Source organism: Tachypleus tridentatus, chromosome 7 (genome assembly GCF_004210375.1).
Source record: "Tachypleus tridentatus isolate NWPU-2018 chromosome 7, ASM421037v1, whole genome shotgun sequence".
NCBI lineage: Eukaryota > Metazoa > Arthropoda > Merostomata > Xiphosura > Limulidae > Tachypleus > Tachypleus tridentatus.
The window spans coordinates 92,172,624-92,192,301 of record NC_134831.1 but is presented as its reverse complement, the minus strand read 5'-3'; the positions used below and the strand labels follow the sequence as shown (position 1 = coordinate 92,192,301).

At 33.8% G+C, this 19,678-nt stretch overlaps 1 protein-coding gene across 1 annotated transcript; it reads left to right on the top strand.

Moving 5' to 3' along the window:
- The first annotated feature begins 5,921 nt into the window (after positions 1-5,921).
- LOC143256193 (tachykinin-like peptides receptor 99D) lies at positions 5,922-18,048 on the top strand. Its single transcript, XM_076513062.1, has 4 exons — positions 5,922-6,133; positions 9,196-9,346; positions 10,373-10,569; positions 17,569-18,048. The coding sequence occupies exons 1-4, from the start codon at positions 5,922-5,924 to the stop codon at positions 17,831-17,833; spliced, it is 825 nt and encodes a 274-aa protein (XP_076369177.1). The 3' UTR covers positions 17,834-18,048.
- The last annotated feature ends 1,630 nt before the right edge of the window (positions 18,049-19,678 follow it).

Below are 19,678 nucleotides of genomic sequence, written 5' to 3'. Positions count from 1 at the left end.
AGATTATAAAACAGTCGTTACTAAATGTGTTTAAATACATTAAATAAATTACATGTTGTAATTCCATTGTGATCCGAATTCTCACTTTATTTGATGTTTCTGTTTATTGAAAACCACATTCACAATTGTTGAGAGTGAAAATGCCATGCCCTAGTTATGTGATTTAAATTCTAGATGGATAGACCACAGATGAAAGGATAAGCCATCAGAATCTAAAGTTAACCAGTAGCAGTACATAAAATAGTTCGTTTCATGACTTCCCTAAATATGGCAGTAAATTATCAGCTGAAAAGTAAAATAATAAGTAACTAGTTACTTGGCGAAACTATGACGAAACTTCCCACAAATGACCGCTACAGGTTAAGAATTTATTACTGTTTTCGGCCAAAGCTCTCCCTAGAGATACAGCGGAATTTTTTGGATTTAAAATGCCAGTAAACGGGTTTCTGGTTCCTTGGTAAGAAGAGCACAGAGATCTTTGTAGCTTTGTGTAAAAAAAAAAAAAACACGACAACTCAAGTTTAGTGATGTAAAAAAATAACACTTTTTAAAACTATATAGTACTTTTGAATATACAGTTCTTATCTACTTTCAACCTTATTATATGTACATTTTAATTAATTTTGAAGCAATTCTCTATTTTTATTGAAGAATTAATTGTTTATAGAAAAGTTTTCTTTACATTGTATCGGTGATAAATCTTCTGGGGTTTCATCCATTTTTAAGATACACAAACTTCTTTGGATTTATTAATTAATTAACATGAACACATTATGAGTAAATTAATTAAAGAAATTCTTTGATTACTTTATATTTTTATAGTTGTCTACACAATGGGTCTGTGCTCTACCCATAAGGGTAACTTATCATTATAAGTCTTCAGACTTGCCATTAAGCAAAAGAAAGTCTCAGGTATAATTTCATTTGTTCCGGATATTTTTTCTCAAATCTATACGAGGGCTATCTACGCTAGTCATCTTTAATTTTAAAATGGTGGACTACAAAGATGGCTCCTAATCGATATCACCATTACCAACTTTTGGAATTTGACCATCAAAACTCTAAAAAACACCCATGAACCTACATTTCAGAAAGCAATTATTTTAGGGCAACGGAACGTGGACCATGAACCGTTTGATCGACAGCCCGGCATTCGAAACGTCTACACTATTTTGCCAATAACAGTTTCTTAAAAAAACAACATAAACACGAATCTTTAATGTTGCCAGAAAAAAGCTAATATTTTACTAAATGTGTTGAAATATTTTATCATGACTTTTAGACAGTACTTTTATATTATACATCTTGTTGTTGTTAAGACATAATTCAAATATTCCATCATGACGACCAAGCGTTACTTGTCTTGTTGCTATGAAACCCTTCAAACATTCTAACATGACTTCAAGCACATAAGGCGTTACTTCACTTGTTGCTAAGAAGAAATTCAAACATTCTCGCATAACTACCAAGCGTTATTTTTCTTGTTACTAGGAGGTTCATCAGACATTTAAGTATGACTTTATAATGTCTGCATTATGCAAATATAGTTTTAAAATGTAAATGTCGCCCTAATGCATGCAACAAGCTGTACTTATTATAATCTAGATTGAAGTATACTGTCTGTCCCTACTTTTGCTGTTAAGCCTAATGTCTTACGTCATAATCACCATGGCAACATCTGGTTGGAAGAGTTCTTACTGAAAACTTAGTAGATTATGTTTTAGCCCTAAAATTCTTGCTGACAAACAGCATTCATATAGTCATGTTTTTAGGCTATACATCTTTGAATTTAAACATTAACCGTTACTGAACATTTAGTTTTGTTTTGTTTGTATTATCAAGACGGCTGGTTTAGGTATTAAAACTTTAATTACAATAATGTACGGTACAACGTTTCGATTTTCTCAGGCCATCTTCAGGTTTTGTTTGTTTTAGACTTTTTACAAAGGACTATTCGCACATAGGCGACCCTAATTTGGAACTGATAGACTATTGGAAATGCAACTGAAGAATAGAACTGATATGAACTCAAGTATGACAAGAATAGCACAACTGATCACCAAGAACTTACTGATACACATTGTAACAAAATTAACCCCAAGCCACGACCTGGTTTATTTTGTTTCAGAACAAGCTTTAAAATCATTTTCACACACATTAATAAATAAGTGACTTAAAAAGAGAAATGTTATACTTGTCAGGGTAAAAAATTAGTTTATCAGAACAGTCATAAATTGATTAAAAATTAATTTAACTTGGAGAGCAGTTTTCTGTGTCACGTTTGTTGTTATCAGAATAGTTATGAGTTGTATGTAGTCAGTTAAATATAACAAAGAGAAAAGAGATACATGTATACTTGTCTGTAGCAATTACATTTGGAATAAACTACTTAATATAGGAATACACGTGTTTACTTGTTCTAGTTTATGCAAGATACACTTGTTTATGGTATACAATAAAAGTATGTGTTGTAGTAACTAAATTTAGAATGAATATAGTTATTACTAATAGTTAAGCTTATAATACATGCACTGTTCCATAGCAGATGGGCCTGGAGTACATATTTGTAGTAGTTTAGTTTGGAATATATGTCTATTTGTACAGGAGTTGGGTTTGAACTACATATTTGTAGTAGTTTAGTTTGGAATACATGTCCATTTCTGTAATAGTTAAGTTTTAAATATATGTACTTGAAATCAGTAGATAGGCTTGGAATACTCACTTTTTATGTAAGATTTAAGCTTGGAATATATGTAATTTTCTGTAATAATTAGGCCTTTAATACATATAATTGTCTGTAACAGGTATGTTTGGAATATATGTTCTTGTCAGTAGTAGTCAACCTTGGAATACATGTACTTATTTAAAGAAGTTAATTTTGTAATTCGTGTAATTCTCTTCAATAGATATGCTTGGAATACACATGCTTGTCTGTAGGAGCTAAGCCTGGAATATATGTGTTTTCTGTAGTAGTTGAGATTGAAATACGTATTTTTCTCTGCAGCTGTTACATTTGGGATACATATACTTTCAGTTAACATTTAAAGATAGATTAAACGCTCTTCTCAACAGTAGTTAACCTTGGAATACTGCTGTTTGTCCGTAGTAGTTAACACATGGGACTGCTGGTGCTTGTTAATAGTAGTTAACCTTGGAATACTGCTACATGTCAATAGTATTTAACCTTGGAATACTGCTGCTTGTTAATAGTAGTTAACCTTGGAATACTGCTACATGTCAATAGTATTTAACCTTGGAATACTGCTGCTAGTAAATAGTAGTTAACCTTGGAATACTGCTGCTAGTAAATAGTAGTTAACCTTGGAATACTGCTGCTTGTCCATAGCAGTTAAAATAAGGGTGTTAAACTGTAACAGTTAAATTTGAGACGAGCATTCTTGTGTGATAGTTAAACTGGAATAAGTCTACTTGGATGTGGACAAGAATTTTAAATATAGCTTGCTCGTCTGTAATATTACAGCTGGAACAAATTCATTTCAAAAACCGTCAAAATTAAAATATATTTATTCCTCTGTTCTCATCTGTAACAGAGAGATAAACACCACTGTAGCATTTAAAATGTGAATAGATCGATAATTGTAACTTCTTTATTTGCATATAATAAAATAAACCTGAACTCAAGGTTTTACTTTATTACCTACGTACGTTTCTCAAAAGACACTAAAAGGTTTTTCTAAAAGTAACTAATAAAGAAATGGATCAATATTTCCAACCATTATTTGAATGGTCAAGCAAGCATTTTTTTGCGCTATGTGTGCAACAAACTGTTAATTCAAGTTACTCAATCATTAGCCGCACCTCCGAACCTGTCCAAATCAACAACCTCTATGTTGTCAGTCAAACCTTACGAAAACTGATTAGGAATAATAAATATAACAGGCAAAACATTCTATCAGACTTATCTAACTTGTCTAGAAAGTCATTTTGTGCCATATCGAAAGGACAACTCGTCCTCGTCAATAAAACACATTAGGTTTCTCGATGTGTTATTTTTATTGATTTCACATTATCCATGTCACGGTCTACAAACTCATTTAAAACTATATATTTTTCTACTCTAATGTACATTATTTTCGGAAACCAAGAAACCATGAATCATAATCGTTACGTTTCAAAACTGCACTGACATGATGCTTGCTCGATCTGTGTTATCAATTAACGGTTAAAGAACAAAATAATAAATATAATATTTTCACACACTATATTTCTCAGAGGATAGTAGTCACAAAAACAACGACACTACCTTTGTTAATATAAGGCAGTTAATGACAAAAAATAGAACACCCAAGTTAATTTTATAGCATTAGAGAACTGTTTCTGAACAAAATATAAGATAACCAAGGTAGTTTTATACTATTAGAGAACAGTTACTGAACAAAACATAAGATAACCAATGTAATTTTATAGTATTGGAGGACAGTTACTGAACAAAACATAAGATAACCAATGTTAATTAATAGTATTAGAGGACAGTTACTGAACAAAACATCAGATAACCAAGGTAATTTTATAGTATTAGAGAACAGTTACTGAACAAAACATAAGATAACCAATGTAATTTTATAGTATTAGAGGAAAGTTACTGAACAAAACACAAGATAACCAGTGATTTTATAGTATTAGAGGACGGTTACTGAACAAAACATAAGATAACCAATGTAATTTTATAGTATTAGAGGACAGTTACTGAACAAAACATAAGATAACCAGTGATTTTATAGTATTAGAGGACGGTTACTGAACAAAACATAAGATAACCAAGGTAATTTTATAGTATTAGAGAACAGTTACTGAACAAAACATAAGATAACCAAAGTAATTTTAGAGTATTAGAGGACAATTAATGAAGAAAACATAAGATAACCAAGGTAATTTTATAGTATTAGAGAACAGGCAATGAACAAGTGTCATAACTTATTCAGTTTATAAATTGACTAAACTAAAATAATTTTAATTTTTTTTCAGCTTATTAAACACTGATTATTCTATGTTTGATATTGTTTATGTTACAGCATACTTAACTGTCGAAAATAAAAAAAAAATATTTTTCTCAGAAGATATCTGTGAGTTCAAAAATTGTTTGTGAAAAATTCGTTGTACTTTTAAACTGAAGACATGTTCTCATATTTAGATTTGCTCTTTCGTTGTACTTTTAAACTGAAGCTATGTTCTCATATTTAGATTTGCTCTTTCGTTGTACTTTTAAACTGAAGCTATGTTCTCATATTTAGATTTGCTCTTTCGTTGTACTTTTAAAATGAAGCTATGTTCTCATATTTAGATTTGCTCTTTCGTTGTACTTTTAAAATGAAGCTATGTTCTCATATTTAGATTTCCTCTTTCGTTGTACTTTTAAACTGAAGCTATGTTCTCATATTTAGATTTGCTCTTTCGTTGTACTTTTAAACTGAAGCTATGTTCTCATATTTAGATTTGCTCTTTCGTTGCACTTTTAAACTGAAGCTATGTTCTCATATTTAGATTTGCTCTTTCGTTGCACTTTTAAACTGAAGCTATGTTCTCATATTTAGATTTGCTCTTTCGTTGTACTTTTAAACTGAAGCTATGTTCTCATATTTAGATTTGCTCTTTCGTTGCACTTTTAAACTGAAGCTATGTTCTCATATTTAGATTTGCTCTTTCGTTGTACTTTTAAACTGAAGCTATGTTCTCATATTTAGATTTGCTCTTTCCACTTTTATAAATATTTAGTTTTTACATTCTGTTATTTTGTTTGGTCGATAAGATAAATCATTCATCTCTATCAATAATAAACTCTTATTAATTTCACCCCTGATATTTGCATAAGTAATCTGAAGGTTAGCATACGAACTTTTATTAGCACATTATATTTATAAATAATATATTTTACGACACAGATGTAAATGTTTTGCAGGTATATGGCCATCATGCATCCATTAAAGCCGCGGATGTCCCGTGTCACAACCCTCAACATCACCCTGTGGATATGGCTTGCCAGCAGTATTTTGTCTCTACCAAACATTCTCTATTCAACTACCATGAAGGAAGAGTACTCTAATGGAGATTATCGAGTTATATGTTACATGGTCTGGCCAGATGGACCCACCACGCAAAGTTACACAGAATACATGTAGGTTTAGAACGTTTCATTGATGCTTTCTTACATGACAATATACTCGTGTTAATAACCCAAAATCTCTGTAGAAATGGACCTATAAACACTTTATTAATTGATGTTATAAACAGGTTTTATTTGTACCTCTACATAACTCATAGCACCCTTTGTTTCAATATAGTCCCACTCTCTTCTATCAGGCATGATCAATGAAACAAATAAACAAACTACATGTTATCTGTCCTAAGTTGTGACCACCATGTCTCTAATTTTTAAGGTCACGTGTGATACGAGACAAAACCGATTAGTTAAATAAAATATGAAAACGTGAAAAGACGTGAATTATTTACAGAAACAAACTATAAATACATTAAATATCAAAATATGATACGAAATCTTCGCAAGTTTTTTTCATTTTCTCAACCTGTCTCACTGACTTCTCTACAGTTAGTCCTCTCACAAAGACGTCCTTACAGTTAGTCTTCTCACAGAGACGTCCTTACAGTTAGTCTTCTCACAAAGACGTCCTTACAGTTAGTCCTCTCACAAAGACGTCCTTACAGTCACTCCTCTCACAGAAACGTTCTTACAGTTAGTCCTCTCACAGAAATGTCCTTACAGTTAGTCTTCTCACAAAGACGTCCTTACAGTTAGTCCTCTCACAGAGACGTCCCACAGTTAGTCCTCTCACAGAAACGTTCTTACAGTTAGTCTTCTCACAAAGACGTCCTTACAGTTAGTCCTCTCACAGAAACGTTCTTACAGTTACTCCTCTCACAGAAACGTCCTTACAGTTAGTCTTCTCACAGAAACGTCCTTACAGTTAGTCCTCTCACAGAAACGTCCTTACAGTTAGTCTTCTCACAGAGACGTCCTTACAGTTAGTCTCTCACAAAGACGTCCTTACAGTTAGTCCTCTCACAAGAGACGTCCTTACAGTTAGTCCTCTCACAGAAACGTCCTTACAGTTAGTCCTCTCACAGAGACGTCCTTACAGTTAGTCCTCTCAAAGAAACGTTCTTACAGTTAGTCCTCTCACAGAGACGTCCTTACAGTTAGTCTTCTCACAGAGACGTCCTTACAGTTAGTCCTCTCACAGAAACGTTCTTACAGTTAGTCCTCTCACAGAAACGTTCTTACAGTTAGTCCTCTCACAGAGACGTCCTTACAGTTAGTCCTCTCACAGAGACGTCCTTACAGTTAGTCCTCTCACAGAAACGTTCTTACAGTTAGTCCTCTCACAGAAACGTCCTTACAGTTAGTCTTCTCACAGAAACGTTCTTACAGTGAGTCCTCTCACAGAAACGTCCTTACAGTTAGTCTTCTCACAGAAACGTCCTTACAGTTAGTCTTCTCACAGAAACGTCCTTACAGTTAGTCCTTTCACAGAAACGTTCTTACAGTTAGTCTTCTCGCAGACATCCTTACAGTTAGTCCTCTCACAGAAATATCCTTACAGTTAGTCCTCTCACAGAGACGTCCTTACAGTTAGTCTTCTCACGGAGACGTCCTTACAGTTAGTCCTCTCACAGAGACGTCCTTACAGTTAGTCCTCTCACAGAGACGTGCTTACAGTTAGTCCTCTCACAGAAACGTTCTTACAGTTAGTCCTCTCACAGAGACGTCCTTACAGTTAGTCCTTTCACAGAAACGTCCTTACAGTTAGTCTTCTCACAGAAACGTCCTTACAGTTAGTTCTCTCAGGGAAACGTTCTTACAGTTAGTTCTCTCAGGGAAACGTTCTTACAGTTAGTCCTCTGACAGAAACGTACTTACAGTTAGTCCTCTCACAGAAACGTCCTTACAGTTAGTCCTCTCACAGAACCTTCTCTACTATTAGTCCTCTCAGACTTTAACGTGGGCAAATACATGTTCAAGATGTGTTGCTTAAAAGCTTTTTAAGGTAATAAAAATAATCATATTATTACATCACAGAGTTTTCAAATGGAACACCCCTCTGAGTACCGTGGAAACTTTCACAAGGTGAATATTTCTTCGAACATTTACATGTTAAAGAGGAATATATGAGTTATTACAAAAGAGCTGTCTGACTGCTTTGTGAAATATAATAGTCATATAGGATAATCTGTACTTTTCCTAATATAGCTTTCGTGTTCTTTACGTACAACCTTTACATAAGTGAACACATTTTATGAGAGTTAAGCCTAACGTATTCTACTTTTATACCTGTTGAAGATAGGGTAGATCATATTCTTGGGCTTCCAATACTGCAGAACAAACATCGAGTAATCTGACAACAACACCTCATTACCCTCCAGAAGCTCAGGGGCACGTCTTAAGATTTATAGTATTAAAAAGTGGGTTTCGATACTCATTGTGTAGTTTTGACCTTAACAAATTTTTCTTCCTTTAGAATAGACGATTATCCAAATATATGAAGAAACGAGGAATGTAACGTGCAGATATTTATTGATTTTGCTGTTTTATGTACTGGAAAGTGATCAACCGAAACATAAGCTTTGTACGGTGCTGATGCAATAAAGATTAAAGTGACTTTGTGTGTGCTGAATACGTTTAAAATGTACGGTGCTTATGTAGACAGTGTTAATGTTACTTTGTGTGCTGGAAACGTTGAAAATATACGGTGTTGATGTACTTCAAACTAAAGTAACTTTTCTATATCATATATGTTTGAGCTGTGTAATAATAATACATATAATGTTGTAAGTAACGTTTCAAGCCTTTAAAAGGCGTACTCGCATTTGTGCTAATTAGTTTATCTGGACTATCAAGACATTCTTTTAACTTAATGGAAACGTCTTGCATCTGAAGAAGGCTTAACAAGCACGTAGTGATCGCCTAGCTAAAAAAAGTCTTAATACAAATAGAATACTATGTTGACCGGTTTTACGCTTTCCCTATTTACGTTATGTGATGATGGTGTATGCAAAATTATTGTAACTGTTTGTAACTTAGGGTTATGGTAACCACGTTCATACCAGACAGGTTTACACTGAACATTGATATATTCACGCTAATGATAATTCTGTACTCACTGTTGATGTTACATACATTAGCTACAAACGTTATATGACATGTAAGTTTGGTTCTTACAGTTACAACGTAATGATCCTGGTTCTGGCTTACATTTTGCCCATTACGTCAATGACATTTACGTATTTTCGTGTTGGCCAGGAGCTCTGGGGTAGCGAAAGTATAGGCGAATGTACACCCACACAGATGGAAGCCATCAAATCGAAGAGAAAGGTGAGTTTTGTATCATATTAAAGAAGATTTGTTTCTTGAACATTAAGGTTGCTTAGAATAAGACAGGATACGAATACGGTGAGGATAAGAGGATACGTACACGACCTGTATTGTAAAAATAAGACGGGTTTCAGTGAAGGATTATTATGATGCTAGTAAAAAAAGAATGGTTGTAGACATTAAGGTATTAGTAAAAATTAGCTTTGTGTTTTACTTACAGAATATTCAATAATTTAGGACAATAAACGTAATTGTTAGATTTGATTTGAAAATATATAATTCATAATAAGCTTATGACCAATCTATCATAGGCCCAGAAATAACTTCAACAGAAGACAATGGCTAAAAGATATGTTAATATAACTAAAACATTGTTGAGAGATATGTTGATGTAATATAGTTCAATTTCAGACACAAATTTATTCGTCATAAAAGGTATAATAAATGAGCAAGACTGGCCCCACAGTGACCAGCGACAAATCTGAGGACTTATAACGAGTGGTGAACATAGCATAGATAGTCCATTTTTTTTTTATATTCGCTCTTAACTACAAAAAACAACAAGAGAACCAAAAGAATAAGGCTCAAACTCCGGTACCTTATATAACAATTTGGTTTCAGTTTTCTTCGGTCATCAACGTTTTCATAAGTTCATTCAAATACGTTCATGTATTTTATATGTTACTGGAATAAAGAAATATAAATCCATATAGTACATTGATGATGACTAGCTCCCTCTAGTCTTACACTGCTGAATTAGGGACGGCTGGTGCAGATAGCTCTCGAGTAGCTTTGCGCGAAATTCAAAACAAACAAATCATATAATGTTTTGTTAAGGTACTACTGTATTATATATAATGTGTTGTTAAAATAATAATGTACAGTTTAATGTCTTGTTAAGATACTACTGTACAGTTTAATGTGTTGTTAAGGTACTACTGTATTATATATAATGTGTTGTTAAAATAATAATGTACAGTTTAATATCTTGTTAAGATACTACTGTACAGTTTAATGTATTAACAGATTGTGAAGATGATGATTGTCGTAGTATTCATCTTCGCTGTATGTTGGCTTCCTTACCACATCTACTTCCTCCTGGCTCATCACCACAGAGAAATAATAAGTTACAAGAACGTTCAACACATCTATCTTGGCATCTACTGGCTCGCCATGTCGAACTCCATGTACAACCCTATTATCTACTGTTGGATGAACAGCAGGTAACGACACTGCCGCTCTCTAGTGGTATTATTACTTTACCAAACACCAGTTGTTCGGTAAATAAAAAAAAAATATTTTGAGAGTTTTAGAATCATGTAAGTTATATAATAACAACCTAGTATGAGGTGCTAGGCTAAATAATGTTGTTGTTTTTTCCAAAAACAAAATCTCACAAGATTCACAAAAACAATTTGTAATCAGATCTAGGTTCACGACGTGCTGGTTCCTGATGGTAGGTTTGATATTCATAGTTTTAGTTATGTAGCTTTACGACGTGATGGTTCCTGATGGTAGATTTGATATTCATAGTTTTAGTTACGTAGCTTTACTACGTGATGGTTCCTGATGGTAGGTTTGATATTCATAGTTTTAGTTATGTAGCTTCACGACGTGATGGTTCCTGATGGTAGGTTTGGTATTCATAGTTTTAGTTACGTAGCTTTACGACGTGATGGTTCCTGATGGTAGGTTTGATATTCATAGTTTTAGTTACGTAGCTTTACTACGTGATGGTTCCTGATGGTAGGTTTGATATTCATAGCTTTAGTTACGTAGCTTCACGACTTGATGGTTTCTGATGGTAGGTTTGATATTCATAGTTTTAGTTACGTAGCTTTACGACGTGATGGTTCCTGATGGTAGGTTTGATATTCATAGCTTTAGTTACGTAGCTTCACGACTTGATGGCTTCTGACGGTAGGTTTGATATTCATAGTTTTAGTTATGTAGCTTTACTACGTGATGGTTTCTGATGGTGGGTTTGATATTCATAGTTTTAGTTATGTAGCTTTACGACGTGATGGTTCCTGATGGTAGGTTTGATATTCATAGTTTTAGTTATGTAGCTTTACTACGTGATGGTTCCTGATGGTAGGTTTGATATTCATAGTTTTCGTCAAGTATCTAATGATAGACTTGTGAGACAAATACAATCACGTTTCAAAACCAAATATCTTTTGTGACATACGAGTTTGGGACACTGTGGCTGTTTATTGTAACTTCTTAATTACACCTAACTCATCAAACGGCGGCGAATGAGTTCCTAACGTCATCCTATATTATGTGTGATCTTCAAGAAAGTCGAAAAGACGTTATTCTTAGATTTATTCGACTCCTAAGGTTTCCTGTCAAGTATAGACTTCTGAAAAGATAACAAAACCTAAACTTAAAATGTTGAAACAATTAAACGTACATTGAACCTAACACAATGCTTTAATTATGTGATGGTCACAGAAACGTTGTATCAGTTGCGAGGAACCTAAAATCTGAGGTTATGTTATCAGCTCCGAGCGTGCGGTCGGGTGTAATAAAACACATTCGGTGTAATAAAGTATGAGGTCTGTTCAAAAAATACGCGGACTGACGTCATAAAACAAAATGTACTTTATTTAGAAGTTACAGGCCTGGGACCCCTTCAAAGTACTCTCCTCCCCAACGCACACACTTATCCCAACGGTGTTTCCACTTGTTGAAACAGTCCTGGTACGCTTCTTTTGTAATGTCCTCCAGCTCCTTCGTCGCATTTGCCTTAATCTCGGGAATCGTTTCAAATCTTCTTCTTTTCAAGGGTCTTTTGAGTTTGGGGAACAAGAAAAAATCGCAAGAAGCAAGGTCAGGTGAGTGGGGGTGGGGAAGAACAGTGATCGAGTGTTTGGCCAAAAACTCACGAGTTCTGAGGCACAAATTTCGCAGCAACGCGGTGCATCTTCAATTTTTCGGTCAAAATCTCGTAACAAGAATCAACTGATATCCCACACTCTTCAGCAAGCTCCCTGACAGCCAGACGTTGATTTGCCCGCACCAGGGTGTTGATTTTGTCGACGTGGGTCGTCCGTTGACGTGGAAGGACGTCCAGGACGCTTATCATCTTCAATGGACTGTCGACCATCCTTAAAACGTTCATGCCACTTGAAACATGCCGTACGCTTCATAGCAACATCACCGTAAACCGTGTTAAGCATAGCAAAAGTTTCAGTCGCAGATTTTCCAAGTTTAACACAAAATTTCGCAGCAAGTCGTTGCTCCTTCAGGTCATTCATTCTGAAATCCGCAAAACGAAAAAATCGCACTTCACTTAAAACCGCGTAGCTCATACACAAATGAAGATATCTGCAATCGGGAAATGGCGTCGTAATCAGCTAATATGTGCGAACCTGGCGACACCAAGCGGATTCCCCTGGAACCAACTGGAGCCGCGCAATTCAAACAGTCCGCGTATTTTTTGAACAGCCCTCGTACATCAGGTGTCATTAGAAAGATGAGAAAATGGTGAATAGTATATTTAGTGAAAGATAAAAAAGGTATTTGTATATTTATATACTCTTTATGATATATAATACAACCTACGTGCACTCGAGCGAGCACCATTCTATACTTAACAAAGCTACACATGATAGGTAAAAGCTATCTGATGTTGGATATTTAGTTTGTTTGTTTTTTAACTTCCTTATGTTAAATGAATGTTGTTATTTTATTGAATGATTCGACTGAACCTAAACTAATTATCTTCTCGATTCTCAGCTCCACTAAATCGCATAGAAGAATACATTGTATGTTATTGAACCGAGAAATTACGGTATTATAATTTAGATGACTTGTGTGTTAAGGTTACTCACGAGGAAGAAGCACTGTGTCTATTTGAAATATTACCGCCAAGAGCACGTTATTGTATGGTTCTTTTAGGCATAGATAAGGGGTAACTTGTACAATTAATATTGTCATGAATGTATGATCTGGAACAAGTTTTTGTTATATTAAGTGATCGGAATGAAATGACAGAAGGTGAAAGAAAATCATCACACGGTTCGTTACCACGTGCATGTGAAGGAATAATAAAAAAGGAAATTCTTCTATTATCAAGTAATGGCACTTTGGTACACCTACCAAATAGTCTTGGCACATATACCATCTTGTCTTGGTACACCTATCAGCTAGTCTTAGTACACCTACTACCTAATATTGATACACCTCCCGTCTAGTTTTGGTACAATTTATCAGTTAGTTTTGGTACATCTATTACCTAGTAATGGTACACCTACCAGCAAGGGGCGTGCGGCGATTTATCTTGATGTGGAAACAAAATCATAAAAGGTTGATCATAACATTATATTTACATGTACAGGACAACGAATGAAGATAAAATAAATTACTTGTAGTCATTAATGATATTTAATATTAAGTACTTCTAATTAAAGATATAACAAGGCATTTTCGGCTACTTATTTTATTTACGTTAATTCTAACCAACTTTTCTTTTGATTAAATACATTTATTACATCATCATAGAAATCATCAGTATTTCCCTAAGAAGTTTTTTCTCAGTCACGATTAACACTAAACTTACAAGTATTTCTTCTCGTTTTACATTTCTGGTCCAGCTGTGTACTCTTCATAGATAAACAAAAAAAAGTCCAACTGGTGGCCGATAGAGTCAAGGTTAACTCACACAACTTTGTAAGTTGTTAGAGGGCTGAACGTCCAACTGGTGGCTGATAGAGTCAAGGTTAACTCACACAACTTTGTAAGGATAACAAGGGTAATAAAATTATCTCTGTTACTACACTTTGAAACAACAAGGGTAATAAATTCACTTTTATACTACACTTTGAAACGACAAGGGTAATAAAATCATCTCTGTTACTACACTTTGAAACAACAAGGGTAATAAAATCATCTCTGTTACTACACTTTGAAACAACAAGGGTAATAAAATCATCTCTGTTACTACACTTTGAAACAACAAGGGTAATAAAAATCATCTCTGTTACTACACTTTGAAACAACAAGGGTAATAAAAATCATCTCTGTTACTAGACATTGAAACAACAATGGTAATAAATTCACTTTTATACTACCCTTTGAAACAACAATGGTAATAAAATCATCTCTGTTACTACACTTTGAAACAACAAGGGTAATAAAATCAACTCTGTTACTACACTTTGAAACAACAAGCGTAATAAAATCAACTCTGTTACTACACTTTGAAACAACAAGCGTAATAAAATCAACTCTGTTACTACACTTTGAAACAACAAGGGTAATAAAATCATCTCTGTTACTACACATTGAAACAACAATGGTAATAAATTCACTTTTATACTACACTTTGAAACAACAAGGGTAATAAAATCATCTCTGTTACTACACTTTGAAACAACAAGGGTAATAAAATCATCTCTGTTACTACACATTGAAACAACAATGGTAATAAATTCACTTTTATACAACACTTTGAAACAACAAGGGTAATAAAATCTTCTCTGTTACTACACTTCGAAACAACAAGGGTAATAAAATCATCTCTGTTACTACACTTCGAAACAACAAGGGTAATAAAATCATCTCTGTTACTACACTTTGAAACAACAAGGGTAATAAAATCATCTCTGTTACTACACTTTGAAACAACAAGCGTAATAAAATCAACTCTGTTACTACACTTTGAAACAACAAGCGTAATAAAATCAACTATGTTACTACACTTTGAAACAACAAGCGTAATAAAATCCACTCTGTTACTACACTTTGAAACAACAAGGGTAATAAAATCATCTCTGTTACTACACATTGAAACAACAATGGTAATAAATTCACTTTTCTACTACACTTTGAATCAACAAGGGTAATAAAATCATCTCTGTTGCTACACTTTGAAACAACAAGGGTAATAAAATCATCTCTGTTACTACACTTTGAAACAACAAGGGTAATAAAATCATCTCTGTTACTACACTTTGAAACAACAAGGGTAATAAAAATCATCTCTGTTACTAGACATTGAAACAACAATGGTAATAAATTCACTTTTATACTACCCTTTGAAACAACAATGGTAATAAATCCGCTTCTGCTACTGCACACTAAGACAACAATGCTTATAAGTCCATCTTATGTTACTGATGTTATTTAATTTATTTCTATTACTGAAGAATTCAGATAAAATATTTCACCATAATTGCTATATCCTGTATATTTTACCACTGGTACTGTAGTCTGTATATCTGACTTGTTGCTACAGCTTACATATTTAACCTGGTTCTGTAGAGAACATATCTTACCAACTGCTGTATACATTTCTTACCTACTACTGTAGACTATGTATTTTACTTACTACTGTAGACTATATATTTTACCTCTTATTACAAATTATATAGAATTCAGAAACATAAGTAAAGAATATATACTATATTTCACTACTGTTACTGTATACCCTACTTTTGTTTATATAACCTCCACCAAGACTAAATGCAAACTTATCCAATGAGTGTAAAACACCGTGAGAGGGCGCCTCCTTCATTCAATATTTTGATTTCTATCGAATGCTATTGATATTAAAGTCTTAATACTTTTTGTTTTATTTCCGAAAGAGCGATGACGAGAAAACGTGAGTAAGTTTGAAAAATAGGGTATCAGTTTTAACACTACTTTCAGACAACTGTCAATGAAAACCTATGATAGCACTCAACCGTCAGGCGGACAATCTTCCGTGACAAATAACCTTATTGATTTATATAGTGGCTTCATCACGTGGTCTCATTTTTTCCTGAGGAAATAACTTTCAGACATTGGTTTTTTTCACCCTCTAACAAATCCTTCTCTACCCACGTAGTTCTGTTGTTTTTTTTATGTTCCCATAAAATTTTTCCAGAATTTATTACATAAAATCTTATCTAAAAGTCCTTTCGGTATTTAAGCAGTAAATCGGAAGGCTTATAACAATATCGATATCGCTACGAGTACAGTTCATAAAACCCATTATGTAGCCTTAGGTTTAATAACAGTTTCTCGGGGTATATGCGATAAACATTAAATTTGCTAGAGTAAAGAAAATTACACGAGGTTTAGGTTTCAGAATAAAAGATTTGTGTGAAAAATCAACATGATCAGTCTTTTGTGTTAAAGTTTTTTCATGATAATTAAGTATTTCCTTCAAAATGCGAAACTCAAATGGATTCCACCCATTTTATGTTTTTATCAACCGAAAGATCTTACACAGAATTCATAAGGTATTGAAAAGTCCTGATGCTGTATTTTATCATAATCTCCATGCAGGAAGGAATTTTACTGAGAATTCAACTGTAATTCACAGGAGTTAACGTTTTATTACATTAACAACCGTGTAATTAGCTGAAGATCTAGATTAGTATAGTTGATTACGTGTTTTATTTTATCTATAAGTTCCGGCAAGTGTTTCTATTACTTAATTATACAGATGGTTTATTTTATTTGTAGGTTTTAACAAAGGCTTATATTAGTTGATTATACAGATGGTTTATTTTATTTGTAGGTTTCAACAAAGGCTTATATTAGTTGATTATACAGATGGTTTATTTTATTTGTAGGTATTAACAAAGGCTTATATTAGTTGATTATACAGGTGGTTTATTTTATTTGTAGGTTTCAACAAAGGCTTATATTAGTTGATTATACAGATGGTTTATTTTATTTCTAGGTTTTAACAAAGGCTTCTATTAGTTGATTATACAGATGGTTTATTTTATTTCTGTTCTCCAACCAGAGTTTAACCTTGTTTATTTAAATGGTTTTCCTCTAGTGGGTGAGCAGTTAGTTTACACACCAACAACGTTAAAATACGGGATTCGATTTTTCCTGGTTGACAGAGTACATATAGCTCATTGTTCAGCTTTGCACTAAGAAAACAACTAAAATGTTTTATTTCTAGGTTTCGATAAGGGCTGCTGTCATACGTTATTTGTGAGTTTTTCTAGCGGTTACTGTTACTTTATGTGTAAAATATTCTATTTTCTCTTCAGGTTCCGATAGTAGTTCTTGTTACTTCATTATTTAACTGTCCTACATTATTTGTGAGTTTTTTTTTATAAAGGTTTAAGTTATTTTACGTGGAAAATGTTATATTTTATTTTTAGATTCTGACAGTAGTTCTTGTCACTTCATTATTTGTCTTACATTATTTGTGAGTTTTTATAATGGATTTTAAGTTACTTTATGTGTAAAAGGTTTTATTTTACTTCTAGGTTCCGACAAGGGTTTAAGAAAATACTGATGCTCTGTTTTTGCCAACGACGTGAAAACGCTGTAAATCTTTACGAGCAGCGCCACCAAACGTACACACGCTACAGCTGCTCAGATGCATTTACTGATACTCGAGTGACGTTCAACGGCAATATCAATGTTCCTCTTCATACAGTCACAGAGACTTCCAACAGCAGTAGAAGCTGGAAGAATCCTTTCCTTGTTACAAAATACGGACGCAGAGTGCAGCGGCTTTCCAACGTTTAAACTGAAACACAGTAATCAGATAATTTCAATGTGCACTAACTGTGGTAAGGGCCAGTGGATAACATTATCGTTTGTGTTATCTATCCATACTGTTACTGTATTAGTCGTGCTGTAGTTGTTTGTTCCTACACTGTCAAATATTATCCTTTCGATTCTGATATTTACTGTATACGTGAAACAACCAGACGAAAAATTGGAATGTATAACTTGAGTAGAGTACAATATGCGTGTCTGAATTTCATTATATCGAAACAATGATCAGTAAATAATAAGTGGATTTTAAAACAAGACGAAAAACTATTTTTAAATTGGACTCAAAGACTTTCATGACAGAAACTGACATCACCCCATGCATGATATTGTTAACACCTGTAACACATCCAACCATCAACACCACAAAATATATGATACGTGTTCACACCTATACCATATCCAATTCTCAATAACAAACACAGGCGTTACTGTTAACATCCAACTGTCAATAAAACAAGACAGATGGCACTGTTAACACCTGTAACACATTCTTATGTAAATAAAACAAAACAGATGATATTGTTAAACACTAACACACGCAACGCTCAACACCACGAGACAGAATATATTTCTTAACACTTGTATTACTTCCACCTGTCAATACCTCAGGACAAATAATACGTGTTAACAAACTCAACTGTCAGTACGACAGAAGAGATGATAACTGTTAACAACCTTTGTAACATATCCAACAGTCAACACTGTAGGACAGTTGATACGTGTTAACCCATGTAACACAATTAAAGTTAACGTAAATAACTACTCTTTTACCATTAACTCTTAACATTCTGCTATATTATGATCCTTACAAAGTCCTAAAGATACAAATAATCAAGTAACTGCGTAATGGATCATACAAAATCAGGGCATATAGGACACATTTGTGGACACGTAAAAGCATCAGAGTATTTCTCACGTAGTTTACAGAGTACAAACCATTTCTTAAAGGTCCTGTGATCACTAACGTACATGAACATTGGAATACATATTGAAAGATACAGATCGTGGATGTAACAAATTGAAACTCAGCTAGGCCTAATATTCCATAAGTTACAAAAACATTGACTTAGAACTACATCTTACAGCTAGGCTTTGTTTTCCTCCAATCACAAGAACATGGACTTAAAAAATTAGAAATAACGTATAAATACTGTGTTTCTTAAGTTACAGAAACTCAGACGTAAGAATTAGAAACCACAACTAGGTCTTGTGTTTCTTAAACTACAGGAACATAGATGTAAAAATTAGGACCTACAACAAGGCTCAGTGTTCCTTACGTTACGAGACGTAAGAATTAGAAGGTACAATAAGGCCTTGTGTTTAAGGGCGCCACTTGATGCTTAAAAGATACGGATATCGAACTTATAGGCACAAGAACTATCAACATATCAGTATGATGCTGATTATGGTTTTATACTCCCATTTATGAAGACACCAACTGGATTAAGAGCGCTATCAAACAGAATCAGGTCACGGACTCCGTGAGTCAGTTCCTAGCAACATCTCTCCCTATGTTCCCTACGTTATAGGAACCCAGGAGTTACATCTAAATCATAAGTTAGAGTATAGTTGAAGTAAAAACAGTGAGTTACAGTTGGGTCATTTATTACTATTAAACATTGAATGAACACTGTCAACGGATCTTTAGAGTATCGTGGATGCAGTTTCATCGGCTAGAGTTTTACATGGTTATTTTCTTAACTCTACAGTTCATGTACTTAACTTCCTCGAAACCTAAAGTTTACTAAAAGAGGAAAGTTCGAAAACTCTAACAGTTTAATATGTTTGTTGAAACGCATTAAATCATTAAAC